The following is a 20,601-nucleotide window of genomic DNA, read 5'->3' as shown; positions in this document are numbered from 1 at the left end:
GTGAGTGACATAAAGAATTTGATTTGAACTTTAGAAAGTTTACTTTGCTGTATATAAAATGGATGTATTAGCAGTGGTAAAGAACCCACCTATCAATGGAAGAGATATAAGAGACACAGGTTTAATCCCTGGGTTGGGAAGGTCCACTGAAGAAGGAAATGGCAGCCCACTCCAGTGTTCTTGTCTGGAGAATCCCATGGACAGAAGAGCCTGGCGGGCTACAGTCCATGGGGTCACAGAGAGTTGGACATGACTGAAGCGACTTAGCATATGCCACAGCAGCTTAGAGTTAGTGACATGGATAGGTGGTTGTTGTAAAACCCAAAACAGAGGTGACATTGGCACCAGCCAAGGTACTGGAAATGGAAGTTAGAGGAGGGGGGTCTCTGTACACAACATACTTAGGCAAGGCCAGGTTAAAATGTGGATGGGGAGATGAGGCAGTTAGAAGGCAAAATTAAGGGTGACTTCCAAGTTCTGACTGCAGTTGGAGGGTAGGTGGTAAAGCCACTAACTGAAACCAGGAATGAGATTGTCTTGCACTTGCTTAGTTTGGAGCATTTAGAAATGCCACCTGGTACTCAGGAAAAGTAGTAGGAGAGAGAGAGTGTGTGTTAGAGGCCTCCAGTTTGTTATTGTCGTCATGGTGTCTGGACACAAGGAAAACAGTCCCCATCATGCCTTATCTGAACTCTGACCTTTCCAAGAATTTCATATTTAAAATTTATATCACATAACTTAGTAGCAACTTATTTATTCTCATATTATCATGTGTATTATTTAGTCTTGTTTCCAAAACTATTGGAAACTCCTTGATGGAAGAATCTTTTCTATCCACTCTGGTATACTGGTATTGCAGCAGATACTGTGTTTCTACTTCTACACAGTAGAAGAGACTGTTGTCGATCCACAGTGGATTTTACACTTTATCCATGCAAGAGAAGAGTCAGAGAGAAAGAGAGAGAAAAGAGGTCAAGAGATCAGATATATATGGGATGTTTGTGTAGGGCCTATTAGACCATTGTAAAGATGAGTTTGGTTTTTACTGAGGGAGACAGTATGAAAAGAAAGTGATAAATGCCATGGAAAGAGATGTAGGAGAAAGAGCTATGGGCATTCACTGGAAGCCCTAAGTTGACTTGCAGCATGATCAGTCTTGCTTTGAAAACAAAAATTTTGTTATGTACATATTAAAGCACTCCATGTTTCAGTTCAATAAATATTTGTAGATGATGAGTAAATTATGCGGGTGCTGTTCAGATGGTGACTTGGTATCATACAAGTTGCAATATTTCACATTAGCAACATTTCCAAGCATGAGAATATATTCATGGAAAAACTGACATCAGCCGACTGTCAAAAGTGAATCCAAAATTGGCTGCTGAGCCCCAGAGAGGGTTATAATGAATCTGCTCTTGGCTTTAAGAAAAAGTAGTTAAGATGTCTTCTGACAGGCAAATCCTGGATGGCACTTCTTTAACTGATGGAGGTATTATCAGCACCGTATGCTAGAGCATTAGCCAGCTCCTGCTGCCGACAGTCAGACTTGCCTGCCCTGTGCCAAAAATCCCATCTGTTCTCTATCCTCAGTTTCTTTACAACCCAATAGCGTGTTTCATTTTCTTTAGGAACAAAGGCAAAGACTCTCTACTTTAACTACTATATTCATGGTTTAAAAATGGATTGGATTTAACTGATTACATTTTTCAAGTATTACTTACTGATACAGATGCTAGGGTACAGAATATCAGCTTTTCTCCCTCAGTAAGGGGTGTGTGTGTGTGTGTGTGTGTGTGTGTGTGTGTGTGTGTGTGTGTGTGTGTGTGTGTGTGTGTGTGTGTCTGCACCAGGTCTTTGTTGCTGTGAGCAGGCTTTCTCTCGTTGTGGGCGGGAGCTACTCTAGGTGCAGTATGCAGGCTTCTCCTTGTGCCGGGTTCCCTCTCGTGGTGGAGCATGGGCTCTAGGGTGCGCAGACTTCAGTAGCTGCAACTCATGGGCTCAGTGGCTGGGGTTCCTGGGCTCTAAAGCACAGGCTCAGTAGTCGTGGTCAACAGACTCAGTTGCCCCAAGACATGTGTGATCTTCCTGGACCAGAGGTCCAACTGGTGTCCTGCATTGCAAGGCAATCTCTCAACCGTTATTGGACCACCAGGAAATCCCCCTCAATAGTTTTTTTTTTTTTTTTTGACAGAATTATAACATTTTATTTAAAGGTTTAAAAGATATGGGGCAGAACTCATAAAAGTTACCTGAATCATTAAAAACCACCTAGTTGGAGAACTTTTTTTTTTAAAGAGTGGATACCAAAATAGCTGTTAGGACCTATAAATCTTTTAAATTGCTGAAGAAAGCAAAAGAAGGCTTAGAATCTAAAGGATAAAAGTTATATTTATAAACATGCTAAAGAATACATTAAAAGAAACAAAAAAGAATGAAGAAAAATATACTGTGTAATCCTATCATACATGAACATCATTTTCATGGGATTCTACAATCCACTTCAACAATATTCAAGTAACAAAATCTCCATCGCTGAAAGAGCTTCAACCCTCCTTTGGAGCTGGCTATTACAGAATTCATCCTGCATATAGGGTATGCATGAAAAACATCCTACAAACTCAGAATATCTACAAACATGAAACTGTTTCTCCAAATTGCATTTCTTTGTCTTGAATCCGGTAGAGTGGGAGTCAACAACAACTTGAAGCTTACCATTGTGGGATATGAGAGCAACTTGAAGTCAAAGGACACTTGGCTATAGTTAATTAATGTGGCTATAGGTAGGTATATTCTATAAGCTTCTCCTCAATGGCACATATCTACTGAGAATTAAAGAGTAGAGGTAATTTTCTAACCAATTCCAAAAATCCATGTAATAAAGGGCAATCACTATGGAGTTTATACATACTCAGTTTTCTTAAAAGCCACAGATTTTATTATAGAAAGGAGAAAGAAAATGGCATTAACAGATCAAGCACATGAATTCCAAAATACTGAATTCCTTTTCCTCTTTTTTTTTTTTTAATTTCTTTTCCTCTTGCTTAACAACCAATTATATCCATGGACTATAAAACGACATCCATGACAAAAATTTTAGAGTTTCACATATTGTCAAAGAAAGATCAATATCTTTGCCTGAGTATCCCATTAACTTTCACCTAGAGCTATTATTTTTGAACTGTCTATAAAAGTTTCTTTTCAAATAATTTATTAATTATAACAACTGGGAAGAGCAGTGTGAGGACCTGAATACTTCAGTCAAGCAGTGAAGACAACAAACTTCCTTCATATCTGCTCTCCTGCCAGGATTTTTATATACTAAAATAACCTTTCTCCCTCACTTCTGCAGGGCTATCCAGAAGTGAGTGGCATTTCTCAACCATCACAAGTCTCAGGTATAATCTTCTCTGTTCCTCAATGTTCGGACAAAGGCCTCTGGACATGAAGCTCATGCCTCTGGTAATTCAGTCTTGTTCTCAATAAATGAGATCTCCAATACAGGTAAAAGTAGCTGAAAGGCATCCTGAATGTAGGAAGCACTGTTTGATGCCTCTAGAAATACTGCAGTGATTAATGGATTAAGGACGTCAGCCTTTTCCTTAACCCCAGCAGTTGTTAGGCAGGTGGTGAACTCTTTAGACAGACAGGACAATTCTTTACACAACAAAACTGTTAGCTGGCAAAGGGCTCTGCTCCTTTCTATGGTTGTTACTTCCTGTTTCCGGCCATGTAGAACCAGAGCCGCTGTTTTGTGAAAAAGTTCAATTGAGCAGGCAGTCAGTTCTGCTAGGCTCCGGATTGCAAATGCATGGATATCCTCTATTGAATTGTTATTGATCTGCTCAGTGCTTTCTGCTTCCAACTGTCTTTCTCCTTCTTCCTTCTCTTCCAACGGTTTGGCCAGAGATGTCCTGATCCACTCATAGGCTGTATTTCTTGCCCTGGCAAGTTTCTCTGGTTTGGAGGAGACATGCAGCTGGGAAAATAGCTCTGTTATCTCTTTGGTAAAGTCTTCATCCCCTTTCTTCTCTTCCTCCTCTTCTTCACAGAACTCTGCTAGGGAAAATGCTTCTTTGAGTTGCTCCAATTCAAGTTTTAGAGTCTCTAATTCTTCTCCACTTAGAGAATTAAGAATAGATTTCACCTTTATTTCACTTTCTCGAGAGAGCATCTCCAGAGCTTCTAGATGTGAAAGGCCTTGAAATTCATCAAAGAGTAGCCCATAATGAGTTTTCTTGTCTGTTTCCATGGTAACCTCATTGGAAGTCCATAGTTCTTCTTTCTCCTTTGCCTCTCGTAAAACCTGAGACAGTGTGGAAGTCCGGTTCATCAGACCCTTGGTTCTTTTAAATCCAGGATCCCCTTCTGCTATTACATCCATTGTCTTTTTTCCAATGAATTCTAAGGCATCCAAACCCCCACTGATAACACTCTTTCCTGTGCTCTGAACAGCAGTAGAGATGGTCGAGAACACCCCAAACGGCCCACTCATTGGAGAGGAGTTTCCATTCTCTTTGGCATTTGTCTCTCCTTCTCCAAGAAGCTGCTCCTACTGCCCCCCTCAATAGTTTTGAAAACTTTCTTGCTACTGTGTTGAGAATGTTATAAAGAAGTACGTAATCTTCCATTTTTAAGTATCATTATTTCTGCTACCACTTTGAAGATACTACTAAGAAGCTAAGAATTTCATTTATCAAGCATTTATTATAAAATACAACCCTGGATCAGGAAGATCCCCTGGAGGAGGAAATGGAAACCCACTCCAATATTCTTGCCTGGAGAATTCCATGGACAGAGGAGCCTGGCGGGCTACAGTCCATGGGATTGCAGAGTTGGACACATCCAAGCGACTAACACACAATGTATATTGAAACATTTTAAAAGAGGGAAAGATTCCACTGGATTAGTACATTAGAAAAATAAAATGTTTGTTTACTTGTATTTAATAAATTCCCTGGGCATCTTTTATTTTGGTCAGTAACAACAACAAAATTCTAAATTCTTCCATCATTCTGAAAATCCAGAAAAAGAAGCATTCTGTAACAAAAAGAAATAATCTAGATATTATTTATTTCTAGACAATTTTCAAAAACCTTTATTGCCTAATTTGCTTTAAATTCTGCTGAATGTAAAAGAGACAGGTTACAAATTAGCATTTTGGCTTTTTAACTGGTTGTTGTCAGATGAAAGTGAGAACCATGATGTCACTGAACCTTACGAAATTCTTTTGGTGTTCACGGCAGTACTATATGTAAAGCAAAATACTGTAGCAGCCCAAGTGGGCCATAATATGAGAATAATTAAATAAACCAAGTACTTGGTCTATTGCATAAATCATTAAAATGGTAATCAGGAAGATAAGAAAATAGCATAGAAAAATAGGAAGGCAACATAGATAAGCATCATGTTAAGTAGGAAAGACAATTTATAAAATTATATATATCCCATGATTGCCCACTACAGAAACGTTATATAAAGGTCAGAATGTGGCTTTGTAGAAAGTCTTTCCCCTACTATCATAACTTTTGGTAATTGTTGTTTTTCTAAATGTTCCAGGGAAAAAGTCTCGAGTCAGTCATTATCAAACATGATAGCAAATATTTGAGCACCAGTAATTAGCAGAGGAGTTGAGAGCAGGAATTGTAGGCCCAAATGGTGATGTAGGAGACTCCATCCACAGGCTCCCTGCATCCCCCAGCCAAACCCCCAGAAAGAGACTGCATGAACAAGGAGAGCCCTGGACTTCACTTCAGAAATTTTAGCAACACAGTGGAACAAAAGCCCTGAGAATAACCCCATAAGGGGGAGGAGAGACAGCTTAATTTTGCCTGCATCATTCCCTCCATTAAGCCAGCACAGCTGACCACCAAGAGGGAACTGGCCAGCTAGAAAGAGTTCCTCTCAACAGGCCAGGAAAAAAAGAACAGGGTGAGCCCCCTGCTCCCCCAGACTTTCTGGACACTGCAGTTCCCTCTTCCAGACTCTATGAACTGACTTGGGAAAGAGAAGAATAATCATATGCCGACAAATTGGGTAACCTAGAATAAATAGATAAACTTCTAGCAACATAGATACTATCATGACAATTATGAAGAAACAGAAAATCTGAACAGATCTACAACTAGTAAGGTGATTGACTTAGTAATTCAAAGCCTCCCAATACATAAAGCCCAGACCAGATGGTTTCACTGGAGAGTACTACCAAACATTTAAAGACTAATTAACATCAGTCCTTCTCAATCTCTTCCAAAAAACTGAAGAGGTGGAAACACTCCTAAATTCATTTTGTAAGGCCAGCAATATGCTGATACCAGAGACAGACAAGGACACTACAAGAAAAGAAAATTACAGACCAATATCCCTGATGAGCATAGATGCAAAAATTCTCAACCAAACATCAGTAAACCAAATTCAGTCCAAATTCAACACATTGAGTCTCTTATGCTACGGGATTATTCCTGGTATGCAAGGATGGTTCAACAAACATAAATCAAACCCACCACATTACAGGATGAAAGATAAAAATCATATAACTATCTTGATGTAGAAATAGCATGAGACAAAATGCAACATCCTTTTATGATAAAAACACTCAATAAATTGGCTATAGAAAAATGTATCTTAACATAAGATCATGCATGACAAACCCACAGCCAACATTATACTCAATTATGAAAGGTTGAAAGCTTTTCCTCTAAGACAAGACATGAGTACCCAAACTCATGACACCTATTCAGCACAGGACTAGAAGTTCTAACTAGTACAATCAGGCAAGAAAAAGAAATAGAAGGTATTCACACCAGAAAGGGAGAAGTGAAATTATTTTTGTTTGCAGATGGTATAACCTTAAATATGGAAAATTCTAAAGATTCCACCAAAAAAACTGTTGGAACTAATTAATGAACTAATTAGTATAGTTGCAGCATAAAAAACCAACATACAGAAACGAGTTACATTTGTGTCCACCAACAGCCATACATCTTAAAAAGAAATAAAAAAAAAAAAATAAAGAGACCAAGCTCACAATATCATCAAAAGCAATAAAATATTAATACTTCGGGATAATTTTAACCAAGATGAGAGATCTATACACTGAAAAATAAAATACTTTAATGAACAAAAGGAAGACACACAAAAAATGGAAAGATTTTTTCAAATATTAGAGAAATTATTTTATGTTAAATAAATATTTAAGATAATATCTAAAATATTCAACCAGTCCATCCTAAAGGAGATCAGTCCTGGGTGTTCACTGGAAGAACTGATGCTGAAGCTGAAACTCCAATACTTTGGCCACCTCATGCGAAGCATTGTCTCACTGGAAAAGACCCTGATGCTGGGAGGGATTGGGGGCAGGAGGAGAAGGGGACGACAGAGGATGAGATGGTTGGATGGCATCTCTGACTCAATGGACATGAGTTTGAGTAAACTCCAGGAGTTGGTGATGGACAGGGAGGCCTGGTGTGCTGTGATGCATGGAGTCGCAAAGAGGCGGATATGACTGAGCGACTGAACAGGTCTGAAAATATTCTAATACTAAATATTAGAAAAATTAATATTGGTAAAATGTTAATCCAAAGTCATCTATTGATTTAATGTAAACCCTATAAAAATTTTAATGAAATTTTTTCACAGAAATAGGATAATCCTAAAAATTTGAATTGAATCACAAAAGATTCCAAATAGCCAAAGTAATCCTGAAAAAGAAGAACAAAGTTGGAGCCATCACACTTCGTAATTTCAAACTATACTCAGAGCTGTTATAATAAAAAGTATGATGTTGGTACAAAAATAGACACCGAGGGCGCTTCCCCCGTGGTCCAGTGGTTGGGAATCTGCCCTGCAATGCAGGGGCCATGGGTTTGATCCCTGGTTGGGGAACAGATCCTTCATGCCTTGGGGCAGCTGGGCCTGTGTGTCACAATTACTGAACCTCCACACAACTAAGACCTGACACAGCGAAATACATAAATAAATATTAAAAATAATAGACACCTAGACCAATGGAACAGTATCAGGAGCCCAGAAACAAATCCTCACATACTCAATCAGTTAATATTTGACAAGGGAGCCAAGAATACGCAATAGGGAAAGGAAGATCTCTTCGATAAATAGTTTTGGGAAAAGTGGATACTCTCATGCAGAAGAATGAAACTGGACCCTTATTTTACACCACTCAAAAATTAACTCGAAGTAGATTAAAGACTTAAACATAAAACCTGAAATAATAAAACTGCAAGAAGAAAATATAGGAAAAACCTTTTTATATGGGTCATGGCAGTGATTTTTAAAATATGAAACCTAGATCATAAGCAACCAAATAAAAGTAAATATATGAGACCATCAAACTAAAAAGTTTTTGCATAGAAAAAGAAATGATCAACAAAGTGAAAAGACAACATACAGAATGGGAAAAAATCTTTTCAAATCATGTATCTGATAGGGGTTAAAATGTAAACTATATAAGGAATTCATACAACCTAATTACTATATATATATATATATATATATATATACATATATATATACATATATAATACATATATATATATGATTAAAAATGAACAGAGGAACAAAATAGACATTTTTTCCCAACAAGACATACAAATAACCAACAGGTACATAAAAAGATGCTTAACATTAGTAATCATCAGGGAAATGCAAATCAAAATCACAAGAGGATATGACCTTACACCAGAAAGATAAGAGATAATTAGTGTTGGTGAGGATGTGAAGAAAAGGGAATCCTTGTGTGCTGTTGGTGGAAATGTGAATTGGCATAACCACTATGGAAAACAGTTTGGGCATTCCTTAAGAAATTAGAAATGATCCAGCCATCCCTTTTCTGGGTATATACCCAAGAGAAATGAAATCGGGATCTTGAAAATGTCTGCATTGCCATGTTCATAGAAGCATTATTCACAACAACCAAGATATGGAAATAACCTAAGTGTCTGTCAATGGATGAATGGATAAGGGTGTGAGATAATGTGTGTGTACTGTATGATATCACTTGTATTTGTAATCTAAAAAGCTGAACATGCAGAAACAGTAGAATGGTGATTACCAGGGGCTGAAGGGGTGGAGGAAATGGGGTGAAAGTCACTCAGTTGTGTCTGACTCTTTGTGACCCCATGGGCTATAGCCTGCCAGGCTTCTCTGTCCATGGGATTTTCCAAGAACACTGGAGCGGGTTGCCATTTCCTTCTCCAGGGGATCTTCCTGACCCAGGGATTGAACGTAGGTCTTCCACATTTCAAGTGGATCCTTTCCTGGCTGAGCCACCAGGCAGTTTCCCTGGAAATGGGGAGATGCTGGTAAAAAGGTAGAGACTTCTAGTTATAAGATAAATAAGTTGTGGGATGGGCTTCCCAGGTGGCTCAGTGGTAAAGAATCTGCCTGCCAAGCAGGAGACACAGAAGATGCAGGTTTGATCCCTGGGTCAGGAAGATCTCATGGAGAAGGAAATGGCAATTCATTCCTTTATTCTTGACTGGCAAATCTCATGGACAGAGGAGGCTACAGCCATGGGGTTGCAAAGAGTTGGACACTACTTAGCAACTACACCATCACCACCAATTTTGCTGTTGTTGTTCAGTTGCTAAGTCATATCCAACTCTTTGCAATCCCATAGACTGCAGCACGTCAGGCTTCCCTGTCCTTCACTATCTCTCAGAGTTTGCTCAAGTTCATGTCCATTGAGATGGTGATGCCATCCAACCATCCCATCCTGCCCTCAGTCTTTCCCAGAATCAGGGTCTTCTCCAGTGTGTCAGCTGTTCACCTTCCCCAAGTGGCCAAAACACTGGAGTTTCAGCTTCAGCATCAGTCCTTCCACTGAATATTCAGGGTTGATTTCCTTTAGGATTGACTGGTTTGATCTCCTTGCTGTCCAAGGGCCTCTCAAGGGTCTTCTCCAGCACCACAGTTCGAAAGCTTCAGTTCTTCAGCACTCAGCCTTCTTTATGGTTCACCTTTCACATCCACACATGACTACTGGAAAAACCATAGCTTTGACTACACGGACCTTTGTTGGCAAAGTGATGTACGCCAGTGTACGGTATGGTGATTCTAATTAATAAAACTGTTTTGCATACTTGAAAGTTGCTAATTTTTTTTTTAATGCTAAGTTCAAATGTGTTTTTTGGTAATACAAAAAAGTAATCCTTGAAAATCTGTATACTTACCAGGAAAACACACAATAACTTAAGTATTAAATATCTATATGAAATAACTTGCAAAGCTTGACAAAAAATGTACATTTAGGACATGTGGTTATTTAAAGAAAACAAAAAAAAGGAAAAAATATAATAAAGAGGGTCAATCTTAAATGTTCTTACCACAAATAGAAAAAAATAATTAGGTGATACTATGGAGGCTAGAGCTAATGCTATGGGAGAGAAATTACACAATATATTTGCATCAAATCAATGCTTTGAACACTTTAAATGTATACAATGTTTTATGTCAATTGTAACTCAGTAAAGCTGGGAAAAATGAAAGCAGGCATTGCGTATAATTCAAAACCAAATATGATATTTAAGGCAGTTCTTTTGAAAAGGATTGAAATATTAACATAATTATGGTTTTGAATTTGCTATATAAGAAAGTTATTTTCCATATGCAATGATTCCTCTTAATTTCTCCAATGTTCTCTGTCTGTAAGTTAATACATATATCCATTTTGAAATTCAGTGTGATCATCTTGAATGTTTACACAAGCACCCTTTGTGATGGATAAGGTGACCTTCGGTTTTATTGTGGTCTAATTATAAGCCCGAGGGGGCTCTGCCATATGTTGTTGGGAAATTGTTTTCCCCTAGACTTCCACTAGATCCCAGATCCTATCTGACCCGATTGTTTGTAGTAAAAGTTTTCCTGAGGTTGTTTCTAAACTTTAAAAAATGTAATTTATCTTAACTTAATTGTGCTTCATAAGATTCTAGAACACAGCTAAATACTAAATGGGTATTTTTCTTTTTTTGGCTGCGTCCCATGGCTGCAGTGAAAGCACAGAGTCTTGAGCACTGAACTGCCAGGAAATTCCCTAAATGTGTTTTTAAACTCGTCTTAAACACTGAATTAAGAGATCTCAGTTTGGACACATGTTTTTTAAGCAAACTGGGGATCTATTCCACCTTTGACACAGTGTTGAGCATGTGTGCATGATAACCAAACTTTCACAGATACCTAAGTTGTCAATTTAATAAACTAATAGTGGAAAAGCATTTCATTGGTAAAACATTTCCTGAGCTCTCCTAATTTTTGCTTGCTTTAGATGATTTTTCAAATTTGTAACAAAATTCTCCTTAGCAAAACATTTTTTAAAAATTCACTGAAATGAGGATCACAGTAATCATACTCATTTTTTGTTTTTTTGCTAACAACAAACATAGTACTGTCATATAAACAGATAAATTAATACTATTAAATTAAATTGTGTCTTTGAGAAAAGACTATCTCCTTGAGATTAGCTTATTGACCAAGACTGTCCTACAGGACTTACTGAAATTATGCACATATTTTATATCTGTGGTCTGCAGCATGGTAGCCACAAAGTGGCTATTGAACATTAAAATATGGCTAGTGTGACTGGTGAGCTGAATCTCTTATATGTATTTAATTTTAATTTATTTACATTTAAACAGCAGTAATGATATTGGATCAGTCTAGATCAATGGGAGTTTATTTGTGTTGAGGAACAGCATGGGGTTGTTTCAAACGCTGAGCACAATTGGGCAAGTTCCCTGTGTTCACTTCTCTGTTTTTTGAAACAGATGCTGAGGATTTAGCTTGTTTTCCTCTCCTATTTGGGTTTCCCCGATGGCTCAGCAGTAAAGAATCTGCCTGCAATGCTGGGAGACGCAGAAGGCTCAGATTTGATCCCTGAGTTAGGAAGATCTCCTGGAGTAGGAAACGGCAACCCATTCTAGTATTCTTGCCTGGAAAAAATCCCATGGACATAGGACATCCCACGGGCTACAGTCCATGAGGTCCCAGAGAGTCGGACACAGCTGAGTGACTAAGCACAAGCAAGCCTCTATTTAAATTGGCCGAGGCTTCCCTGGTGGCTTAGATGGGAAACAGTCTGCCTGCAGTGTGGGAGAGCTGGGTTCAATCCCTGGGTTGGGAAGATCCCCTGGAGAAGGAAATGACAACCCACTACAGTACTCTTGCCTGGAGAATCTCATAGACAGAGGAGCCTGGCAGGCTGCAGTCCATGGGGTCACAAAGAGTCAGACACAACTGAAGGACTGACTCACTTTTTTCACTTTCATACTCAATTCATCCATTCAAAGAGCAAATATTTACTTAACATTAATTATGTGCTATGCACTCTGCTAGATGCTAAGGGGTGAAAAATGAGCAAGACAGGTCCCTGCCCACAAGCAACTTATGGTCTAATAGGGGAAGAAAGAAAATACATCAAATGTGATAGAGGTAGCACAGGGCCCAGTGTGGCCACAAAGGAAGGGATTGTTGAAAGTCCCCAGAGAAGATAGGAAAGGCTTCACAGAGGATGTTGTGAGCCATGAAAAATGAGCAGAACTTTCCAGGTGAACAAATGAGGGAAGGCATTTGTTATGGCTTGAACCATGTACCTGCTGAATTCATAGGTTGAAATCCTCATCCCTAGTACCTCAGGTGTGACCTTATTTGCAAACAGGGTCACTGTTGATGTAATTAAAATGAAGTTACACTAGAGGACGAACCCCTAATCCAATATGACTGGTATTCTTTTTCTTTAATATATTTTTTAAATTCTGTAAAAAATTTTTAAGTTTTTAAAAATATTTATTTTAATTAATTGATTTATTTGGCTGTGCTGAGTGTTAGCTGTGTGGGATCTTTAGTTGTGGCATGTGGGATCTAGTTCCCTGACCAGGGATGGAAACTGGGGCCCCTGCTTTGAGAGCATGGGGTCTTAGCCACTGGATCACCAGGGAAGTCCTGACTGGTATTTGTATAAAAAGGAAAAACTTGGACACACAGACACACACAAGGAGAATACCATGAAGATTTTGGACTGCCAAAAGTCAAGGAACTACCAGAGTCTACAGGTGATGCTTGAAATAGGTCCTCCCTAGTGCCTACAGAGGGAGCTTAGGCTGCCTGACATGTTAATCTCAGAATTCTAGCACCTAGAACTGTGAGATGATACATTACTATTGTTAAAGCCACTTATTCACAGTTTATAATATGGTTGTCCCCCGTTATCCATGGGGGATACAGTCTATCTGCAGCAGATGCCTAAAACTGAGGACAATGCTGAACCCTATATGTACTGTGTTTTTTCCTATACATACACACCAATTTTAAAGTTTGGTTTATAATTAAGCATCATAAGAGATTATCCAAATATCCAGCATCACTAATCTTGCACTTTGGGGCCATTATTAGAGAAAATAAATGTTACTTGAATACAAGCACTGTATTTCCATAATCGTTGATCTGTTAGTCAATAGTCAGTCACTGTTACTAAGTGACTAATTGAGTGAGGTATGCTGGACAAAGAAATGATTCAGGTTCTGGGTGGGATGGAGCAGGATGGTGTGAGACACCATCATGTTACTCCAAATGATGTGCAATTTAAAATTTATGAATTGTTTGTTCCTGGAATTTTCCATGAAATAATTTCAGAATGCAATCGACTGTGGATAACTGAAACCACAGATAATGGGGAAACCACTGTGCTTTGCTGTAGCAGGCCCATCAAACTGTTATGGCATTCCTGATTGAGGAAGCAGTATTGTGAAAGCAAAGCAAATAGGCTGTGGAAGATATTTTTTAAAGTTCTGTTGTTTGGTTACCTAACTCAGCATTTTAGAAGGAAAATAAGCAAGCAAGCATCAGCCTGAGTATGACTATTTCTTTTATAAACGTTTTCCTTCTCTTGGAAAAACAAAAGCTAAGAATGTAATAATGTTTGGGGCAAAACTGGGAGTATATTTCTGCTAAAACGTATCATGAATCAGAAAATGTTTACTGGCCCTCATAAGTCAGAAGAAAGTTTTTGTTTATTAAAAATTGTCTCCCTACATAAAGTAGTTATACCATTGCTAATGAGACCCCCCCCCCCAATTTCCTGTGTAGATCATATAAAAAAATACAAGAAAGCAACATTTTCTATTTTTGATGTATCAGCTTTGGGAAGAGAGTTCATGAGCAGGAGCTGGGTGGCTGCAGTCAGAACTATGATAATCTTGGCTGGATGGTGCCCTAAGATCCAATTTCACTCTTCCTGTTATCACTGGGATGAGGGAGATTAGGATCTGAGAGACCAGAGTCCAGAAGGCTCAAGTAACATTTTAACTCCTGGAAGCGCATCCCTTTTGAAGGAAGAGTTGTCAGAACACAGTCTTCTAGCCAGGATTCAGCAGTGAGAGAACGGGTGACTGAGTGTTTAGGACACAGTCTTTTCCTTTGTGTTCATGCAGCAGTAACTGCCAAGCATTCATTGACTCACCAGAATGTCTGGGACAATGACCTGTGAATTACATTAAGTCATGCATGTGGTGCAGTTGTCATTCTGCAACAAGTGTGAATAACAGTAGGGTACCTTGGAGGAAACAGATGTAGCCTAACAAGGCTAAAGCATAACGTGCAAGGCAGGTGAGGGTTTGAAGGACTGTGTACAAGTCAAGGGCCTTCCCAGGTGACTCAGACAGTAAGGAATATGCCCACAGTGTGGGAGACCGGGGCTCAGTCCCTGGGTCGGGAAGATACCCTGGAGAAGGGAATGGCTACCCACACCAGTATTCTTGCCTGGAGAGTTCCATGGACAGAGGAGCCTGGGGGGCGGGGGTGGGGGGGAACCTCAAGTCCATGGGTTGTCAAAAAGAGTCGGACATGCCTGAGCAACTAACTCATGCATATACAAATAAAGAGATTGAAAAGTACAAAATTACAGCAGGTTTGATATAGGCAACAGTAAATAAAAATGGATCACTTTCAGACATTTTGAGTTTGAACAGTTTTTCAGACATTCAAGGGGAGATGACCAGAAGGCAGTTAGGGTAGGTGTGATAGTGTGATTTATAATGAGAAACATTTGTTTTCTGGCACAGAGCTCCAAAACCATTGGAATCTCTTAAGTGATGAGAGACATAAAAGTGTCTTTTTTTATGTTACTGTGGTGACTTTGAGGAAAGCATCTAGGTAACCTAAAGACTGGGGAGGGGTGGGGGTGGGCTGGTTGCCAGGCAACTCAACTTTAAGATTAGAGGATTGGAACTGTCAGTGCCCGCGCCCAACCCCTTCACTCACCTCTGGGGAGGAGACAGGGGCTGGACCAGTAATTCAATCAATCATGACTATGTAATGAAGCCTCCATAAACCCCCAAAGCCTCCATAAAATCCCCAAAGAATGATTAGCATGTTGCATTCCTTGTACGGAATCCATTTCTAGCAACACTGCTGACAGCAAGAGTGAAGAGCCTTGGGCGTTTCATAGTGGAAGATTCTACTTCGATTCTTTTTATTCTGTTAAGATTTTAAGAAGGACAGCTAGGTCTAAATAGTCAACCTGGGTAAGACTATAACATGACTGCTCTTAAAACTTGCAAATATTCCTAGGAATCCCTGTGGGAATAAATTCTATAAGAATGTTTATTCCTTAAAAGTTTGAATAAATGTTTCTTTGATGTTTCCTCAAAACTTATTGAAATAGATCAGGAAAAAATTTTTCTTTAATTTGGTTCATTAGAAGACCACATTCTATACTAAAGGCTAAGAAACTGTCTTGCATGTCAGATTTTATTAATATACAATGGGAACTACAGTGAGCAGAATTCCCTGGAACATAGGATAGATAGCATGATTGAGAAATAAACATATTGTTTTAATTAAAACAAAACAAAACAAAAAAAAAACCCCTCTCTTTATGTTGGTTTTAACACTGTTCTGTGTATATGTCAGTTCAGTTCAGTCGCTCAGTCGTGTCTTACTCTTTGTGACCCCATGGACTGCAGCACGCCAGGCCTCCCTGTCCATCACCAACTCCTGGAGTCTACCAAAACTCGTGTCCATTGAGTTGGTGATGCCATCCAACCATCTCATCCTCTGTCGTCCCCTTCTCCTCCTGTCTTCAATCTTTCCCAGCATCCGGGTCTTTTCTAATGAGTCAGCTCTTCACATCAGGTGGCCAAAGTACTGGAGTTTCAGCTTCAGCATCAGTCCTTCCAATGAATATTCAAGACTGGTTTCCTTTAGGATGGACTGGTTGGATCTCCTTGCAGCCCAAGGGACTCTCAAGAGTCCTCTCCAACACCACAGTTCAAAAGCATCAATTCTTTGGCGCTCAGTTATAGTTCAACTCTCACATCGATACATGACTACTGGAAAAAGCCATAGCCTTTATGTAGTTACTTTGAAATTCTTTTGTTAGGACCTGTTAGGCAACTTAAGGGCTTCCCTGGTGACTCAGATGTGAAGAATCTGCCTGTCAATGCAGGAGATGCGGGTTTGATCACTGTAGGAGGAACCGGCAACCCACTCCAGAATTCTGACTTGGGAAATCCCATGAACAGAGGAGCCTGGAGGGCTGCATCCATAGTTGCAAAAGAGTTGGACACAACTTGGCAACTAAACAACAACAATTAGGCACCTAGCCAAGTATCTGACCAAGAGGAATGTTAAATAAACAATGTAACTTATTCTCCCTTGAAAGGGAAACTAGGTGGCTGAGAAACAGGGATTGGGAAAGACTTACACTGTATCTTCTCTTTTTGAATACCTACTTAAGTAGCTGTTAACTATATACCCTTCTGAGAGATTCATAGATGAATCAGAGGAAGTAATAGTGACACTGTGACCTTTGCTTCTCTAAACTGGTTCATGTAGTTTCTGTCTTAGTAGTCACATTATATCTACACATAGGCACATTTTATTCCTGATTTTGTCATCCCTGCAGAATTTGACTCTTTTTAATCATTCTTTCCTCCCTTCTCTTCATTTTTTCCCATTAAAACTTTTTCTTCCTTTAACATTTGTGACTATCCTCCCGTCTAATTTTCCTCCTGGCTTGATTTTGGTTGTTTGTTGTATTTGTCCTTTTAATGTTACTCAATGCATTTCTCTTGCCTGGCTAACTGTATCTACTTTCAACTTTAAATCACATACTTGGTAGCTCAGACAGTAGAGTCTGCCTGCAATGCAGGAGACCTGAGTTTGATCCCTGGGTCAGGAAGATCCCCTGGAGAAGGAAATGGCAACCCATTCCAGTATTCTTGCCTGGAAAATCCCATGGACAGAGAAACCTGGTGGTCTACAGTTCATGGGGTCACAAAGCACCGGACACGACTGACTTCACTTTCACTTTTTCACTTTATCTTTGTTCTAGACATTTTTCTTAAATTTCATTTCAGGAACTTGTCCATGATGGATTTCAGTATTTTTTTCCTTCTTCTCTACAAATCTGCTCTTCCTTTTTATTTCTTGTCCTAAACTATGGCACTATTACACAGTCCCTCAGGCCAGAAACAAATTTCTCCCTCTGCTTTACCATCAATGGTAGATTACTAAATCTACTAAATAATGTTTTATAACCTTCTAAACCAGTAGTGCTCAAAATGGGGTTCTTGGATCACTGGCAGCCCCATCACCAGGGAACTTGTTGAAATTAAAATTTTCAGCACCGCCCCCCCCCCCCATCCCCAGATGTACTGAATCAGAATATCTGGGGATGGAGCCATCAGTCTGTTTTTTTTTAAAATATTTATTTTTATTTATTTATTTGACTGCACAGGGTCTTAGTTGTGGCATTGGGATCTTGTTCCCCAACCAGGAATCAAACTCAGGGCCCCAGCATTAAGAGCTCGGAGTCTTAGCCACTGGACCACCAGGGGGAGTCCCTATTAGTCTGTTTTAACATGCTCTTCAGGCGATTTTGATGCACATGAAAGTCTGAGGACCAGTGTTCTTAACAAGTGGTAGTTAATCCTGGGATCCATTGTGGGGTTTAGGGAAGATCAAAAAGCACTTGTAATGGTATCTAAAACCAAGTATATGTACATATATATTTTTCTGAATCAATGGCTTTTATTGCCCTTTGAACCAGTCCCTTTTATCTCTAGTTTCCATCTTTTTCAACATATCTCCATTTCGAAGTGATGGCAATCACTCTAGGAATCTGATATATTCACACTTTTGTTCAAACGTCTTCAGTGGCTCCCAACAACTAGTGATAAAGGACCCTCTCGGCATGACAAACAGCATGTTTCCTGAAGGCTTGTTCTTTCATGTGTATCTCTAGTCATTCTTCAGCCTTTGGACAGCAATACTAAACCTTGAATATTGTGGACCTAACCTGACTCTCATATCTTTCTATTTTTGCATATTCTTCACCTCAGTTTAGAAAGTCCATCACTGCTCCTCCCTCCCTCCTTGGCTGGCTAATTCCTATTTGTTTAAGATTAAGTGCAAGCAGCATCTCTTCCGGGGAGCCTTCCATTGGCACTGGGTTTAAGCTGCGTTAGTGTATGCGCCCATCTCTCCCTGTGTTTATCCCTCTGGTAGTAGGTCTCAAACATTTTGGTGTTAGGACCCCTTTATACTCTTAAAAATTATTGAAGACCCTAAAAGATTTATGGTGTATCTGTACATATTTATATTAGAAATTAAATCTGTAAAATTTAATATTTAAAACCCCATTTAAAAATAATTATAAACCCATTATGTACTTACATAAATGATAAATTTTTTAGCCTGCTCCCAAATGGCTGTGGGGCTAAATTATGCATTTTTATGGTAAAGTGATATTTTCCAAAAAGAATTTTGGGAAGAGTGGCATTGCTTTACATTTTTCAAAGCTCTTTGATCTCTCTGGCTTAATAGAAGACAGCTGGATTTCCCTATCTGTTTGTGCATTCAATCTGTGTGATATGTTTTGGTTGAAACATAAGAAGAAAATCTGGTCTCACACAGATAAGTAGTTGGAAAAGGGGGAACTATTTTCATTGTCTTTCTAGATGATACGAGATATCTTGTTTGATAACTATCCCAAACTGGACATGTGATTGTTTCCTAGAGTGCAATTACAATGTTGATTGAATCCGAAACCATATCAATTAACTTTCTGTATTCTGCTACAGTAAAATCCATGGGTCCATCTTCCACTTTGATAACTCTTTTTAATTTTGTAATAGCATGTATTGGTTCTGCTGAAAACTGCTTCATTGGGCTATAGAGATTTTCAAATGGTCAATTATAATCACTATATAATGTGAAAAAACACATTTGTTAATATCACTGGTGTTTTTAGCAGAAAAGTTTAAATACTGGAAAGCTGTCAAGCTCCAGATGGTGGATACAAATTTTTAAAAATTTGCATTTTTGAGTGAAAACTCCAACAATCACACAAGAGCATTTTCTGGAGATGTCCATCCTACTTGGGCATGCAGCAGAAGTACTTCCCAATTCTTCACATATTAAAAAGAGATGGGGGACTTCCCTGTCGGCCCAGTGGTTAAGACTCAGAGCTTCCAGTGATGGGGGTAGGTGGATCTGATTCCTGGTTGAGGAACTAAGATCCTACATGCTGTGCAGTGAGGCCACCCCCCCAAAAAAAACTAAATTAAAAAAAAAAGGGTTTTATAAAAAGAAAATAGGTGTATGCTAGGGTGAAGATTTAGTAATATTAATAATTTTTACTCCTTTGTCAAGGACAATTATTTATTTATTTTTGCCTGCACTGAGTCTTCATTGCTGTGGGTAGGCTTTCTCTGGCTGCGGAAAACGGGCTATTCTGCAGTTTGGGTGCACGAGTTTCACACTGCCGCAGCTTTTCTTGTTGCAGAGCGTGAGCTCTAGGGTGCGCAGGCTCAGCAGTTTTGGCGTTAATGCTTTATTGCCCCACAGCATGTGGACTCTTCCCCACCAGGGACCCACGTTCCCTGCATTGGTAGGCGGATTCTTAACCACTGGACCACCAGGAGGTCTGTCAAGGACATCCTTAAATTAAACTAGCTTATTTAAAAAAAAAAAAAATCATATATTGTGTATGCTAAGAGTGCAAGGAGGTGAATACAAAATACCACTACAGTAAGTCCCCCAATTAAGAACAAGTTCTGTTCTAACAGCGTTTAAGTCCAATTTGTTTATACGTCCAGCAAAGTTAGCCTAGGTACCCAACTAATGCAATTGACTATATAGCACTGTACTGTAAGAGGTTTATAATACTTTATGCGCAAATAATACATAAAAAACTAATAAAAAAATAAACATTTCAAATCTTACAGTTCAGTACCTTCTAAAGTGTAGTAGTACTGCCAGTATCGCTGGCATTCACGGACACTTGGCATCTTTCAGTTTGTAACTCAAAAGCTCATATATAGACGGACTCACTGTAGTTGTGCAGTTTGACACCACTGCCTTGATTTCTGCTAAGGTGTTGGCTTCACACCAACAGTGCAATCCTCAACAAAGTGAAGAAAATCAAGTCTTCATATTGTGAAAATGGTTTTGACCTTACAAATTCACTGAAAAGGCCCCTGAGGACCTTCCAGGTTTTGCGGATGGCATTTTGCGAACAGCTGCCCTGTTTTCACATACTACTGTTACTTGTGCCTCGTTAGGTTGCAAAGTCTGGGTGGATCTTCTGTA

At 39.1% G+C, this 20,601-nt stretch overlaps 1 protein-coding gene across 1 annotated transcript; it reads right to left on the bottom strand.

The window, feature by feature from the left end:
- Positions 1-2,897: 2,897 nt before the first annotated feature.
- On the bottom strand, positions 2,898-19,860 carry LOC122683512 (protein FAM114A2-like). Its single transcript, XM_043887137.1, is given in 3 exon segments — positions 2,898-3,462; positions 3,464-4,549; positions 19,771-19,860. Coding segments are annotated over 3 exon segments (1,224 nt in total). The 3' UTR covers positions 2,898-3,414.
- Positions 19,861-20,601: the final 741 nt, after the last annotated feature.

Source organism: Cervus elaphus, chromosome 25, assembly GCF_910594005.1.
Source record: "Cervus elaphus chromosome 25, mCerEla1.1, whole genome shotgun sequence".
Lineage (NCBI taxonomy): Eukaryota > Metazoa > Chordata > Mammalia > Artiodactyla > Cervidae > Cervus > Cervus elaphus.
Note: the sequence above shows the minus strand (reverse complement) of the source record. Positions and strands in the feature narration are given on the sequence as shown.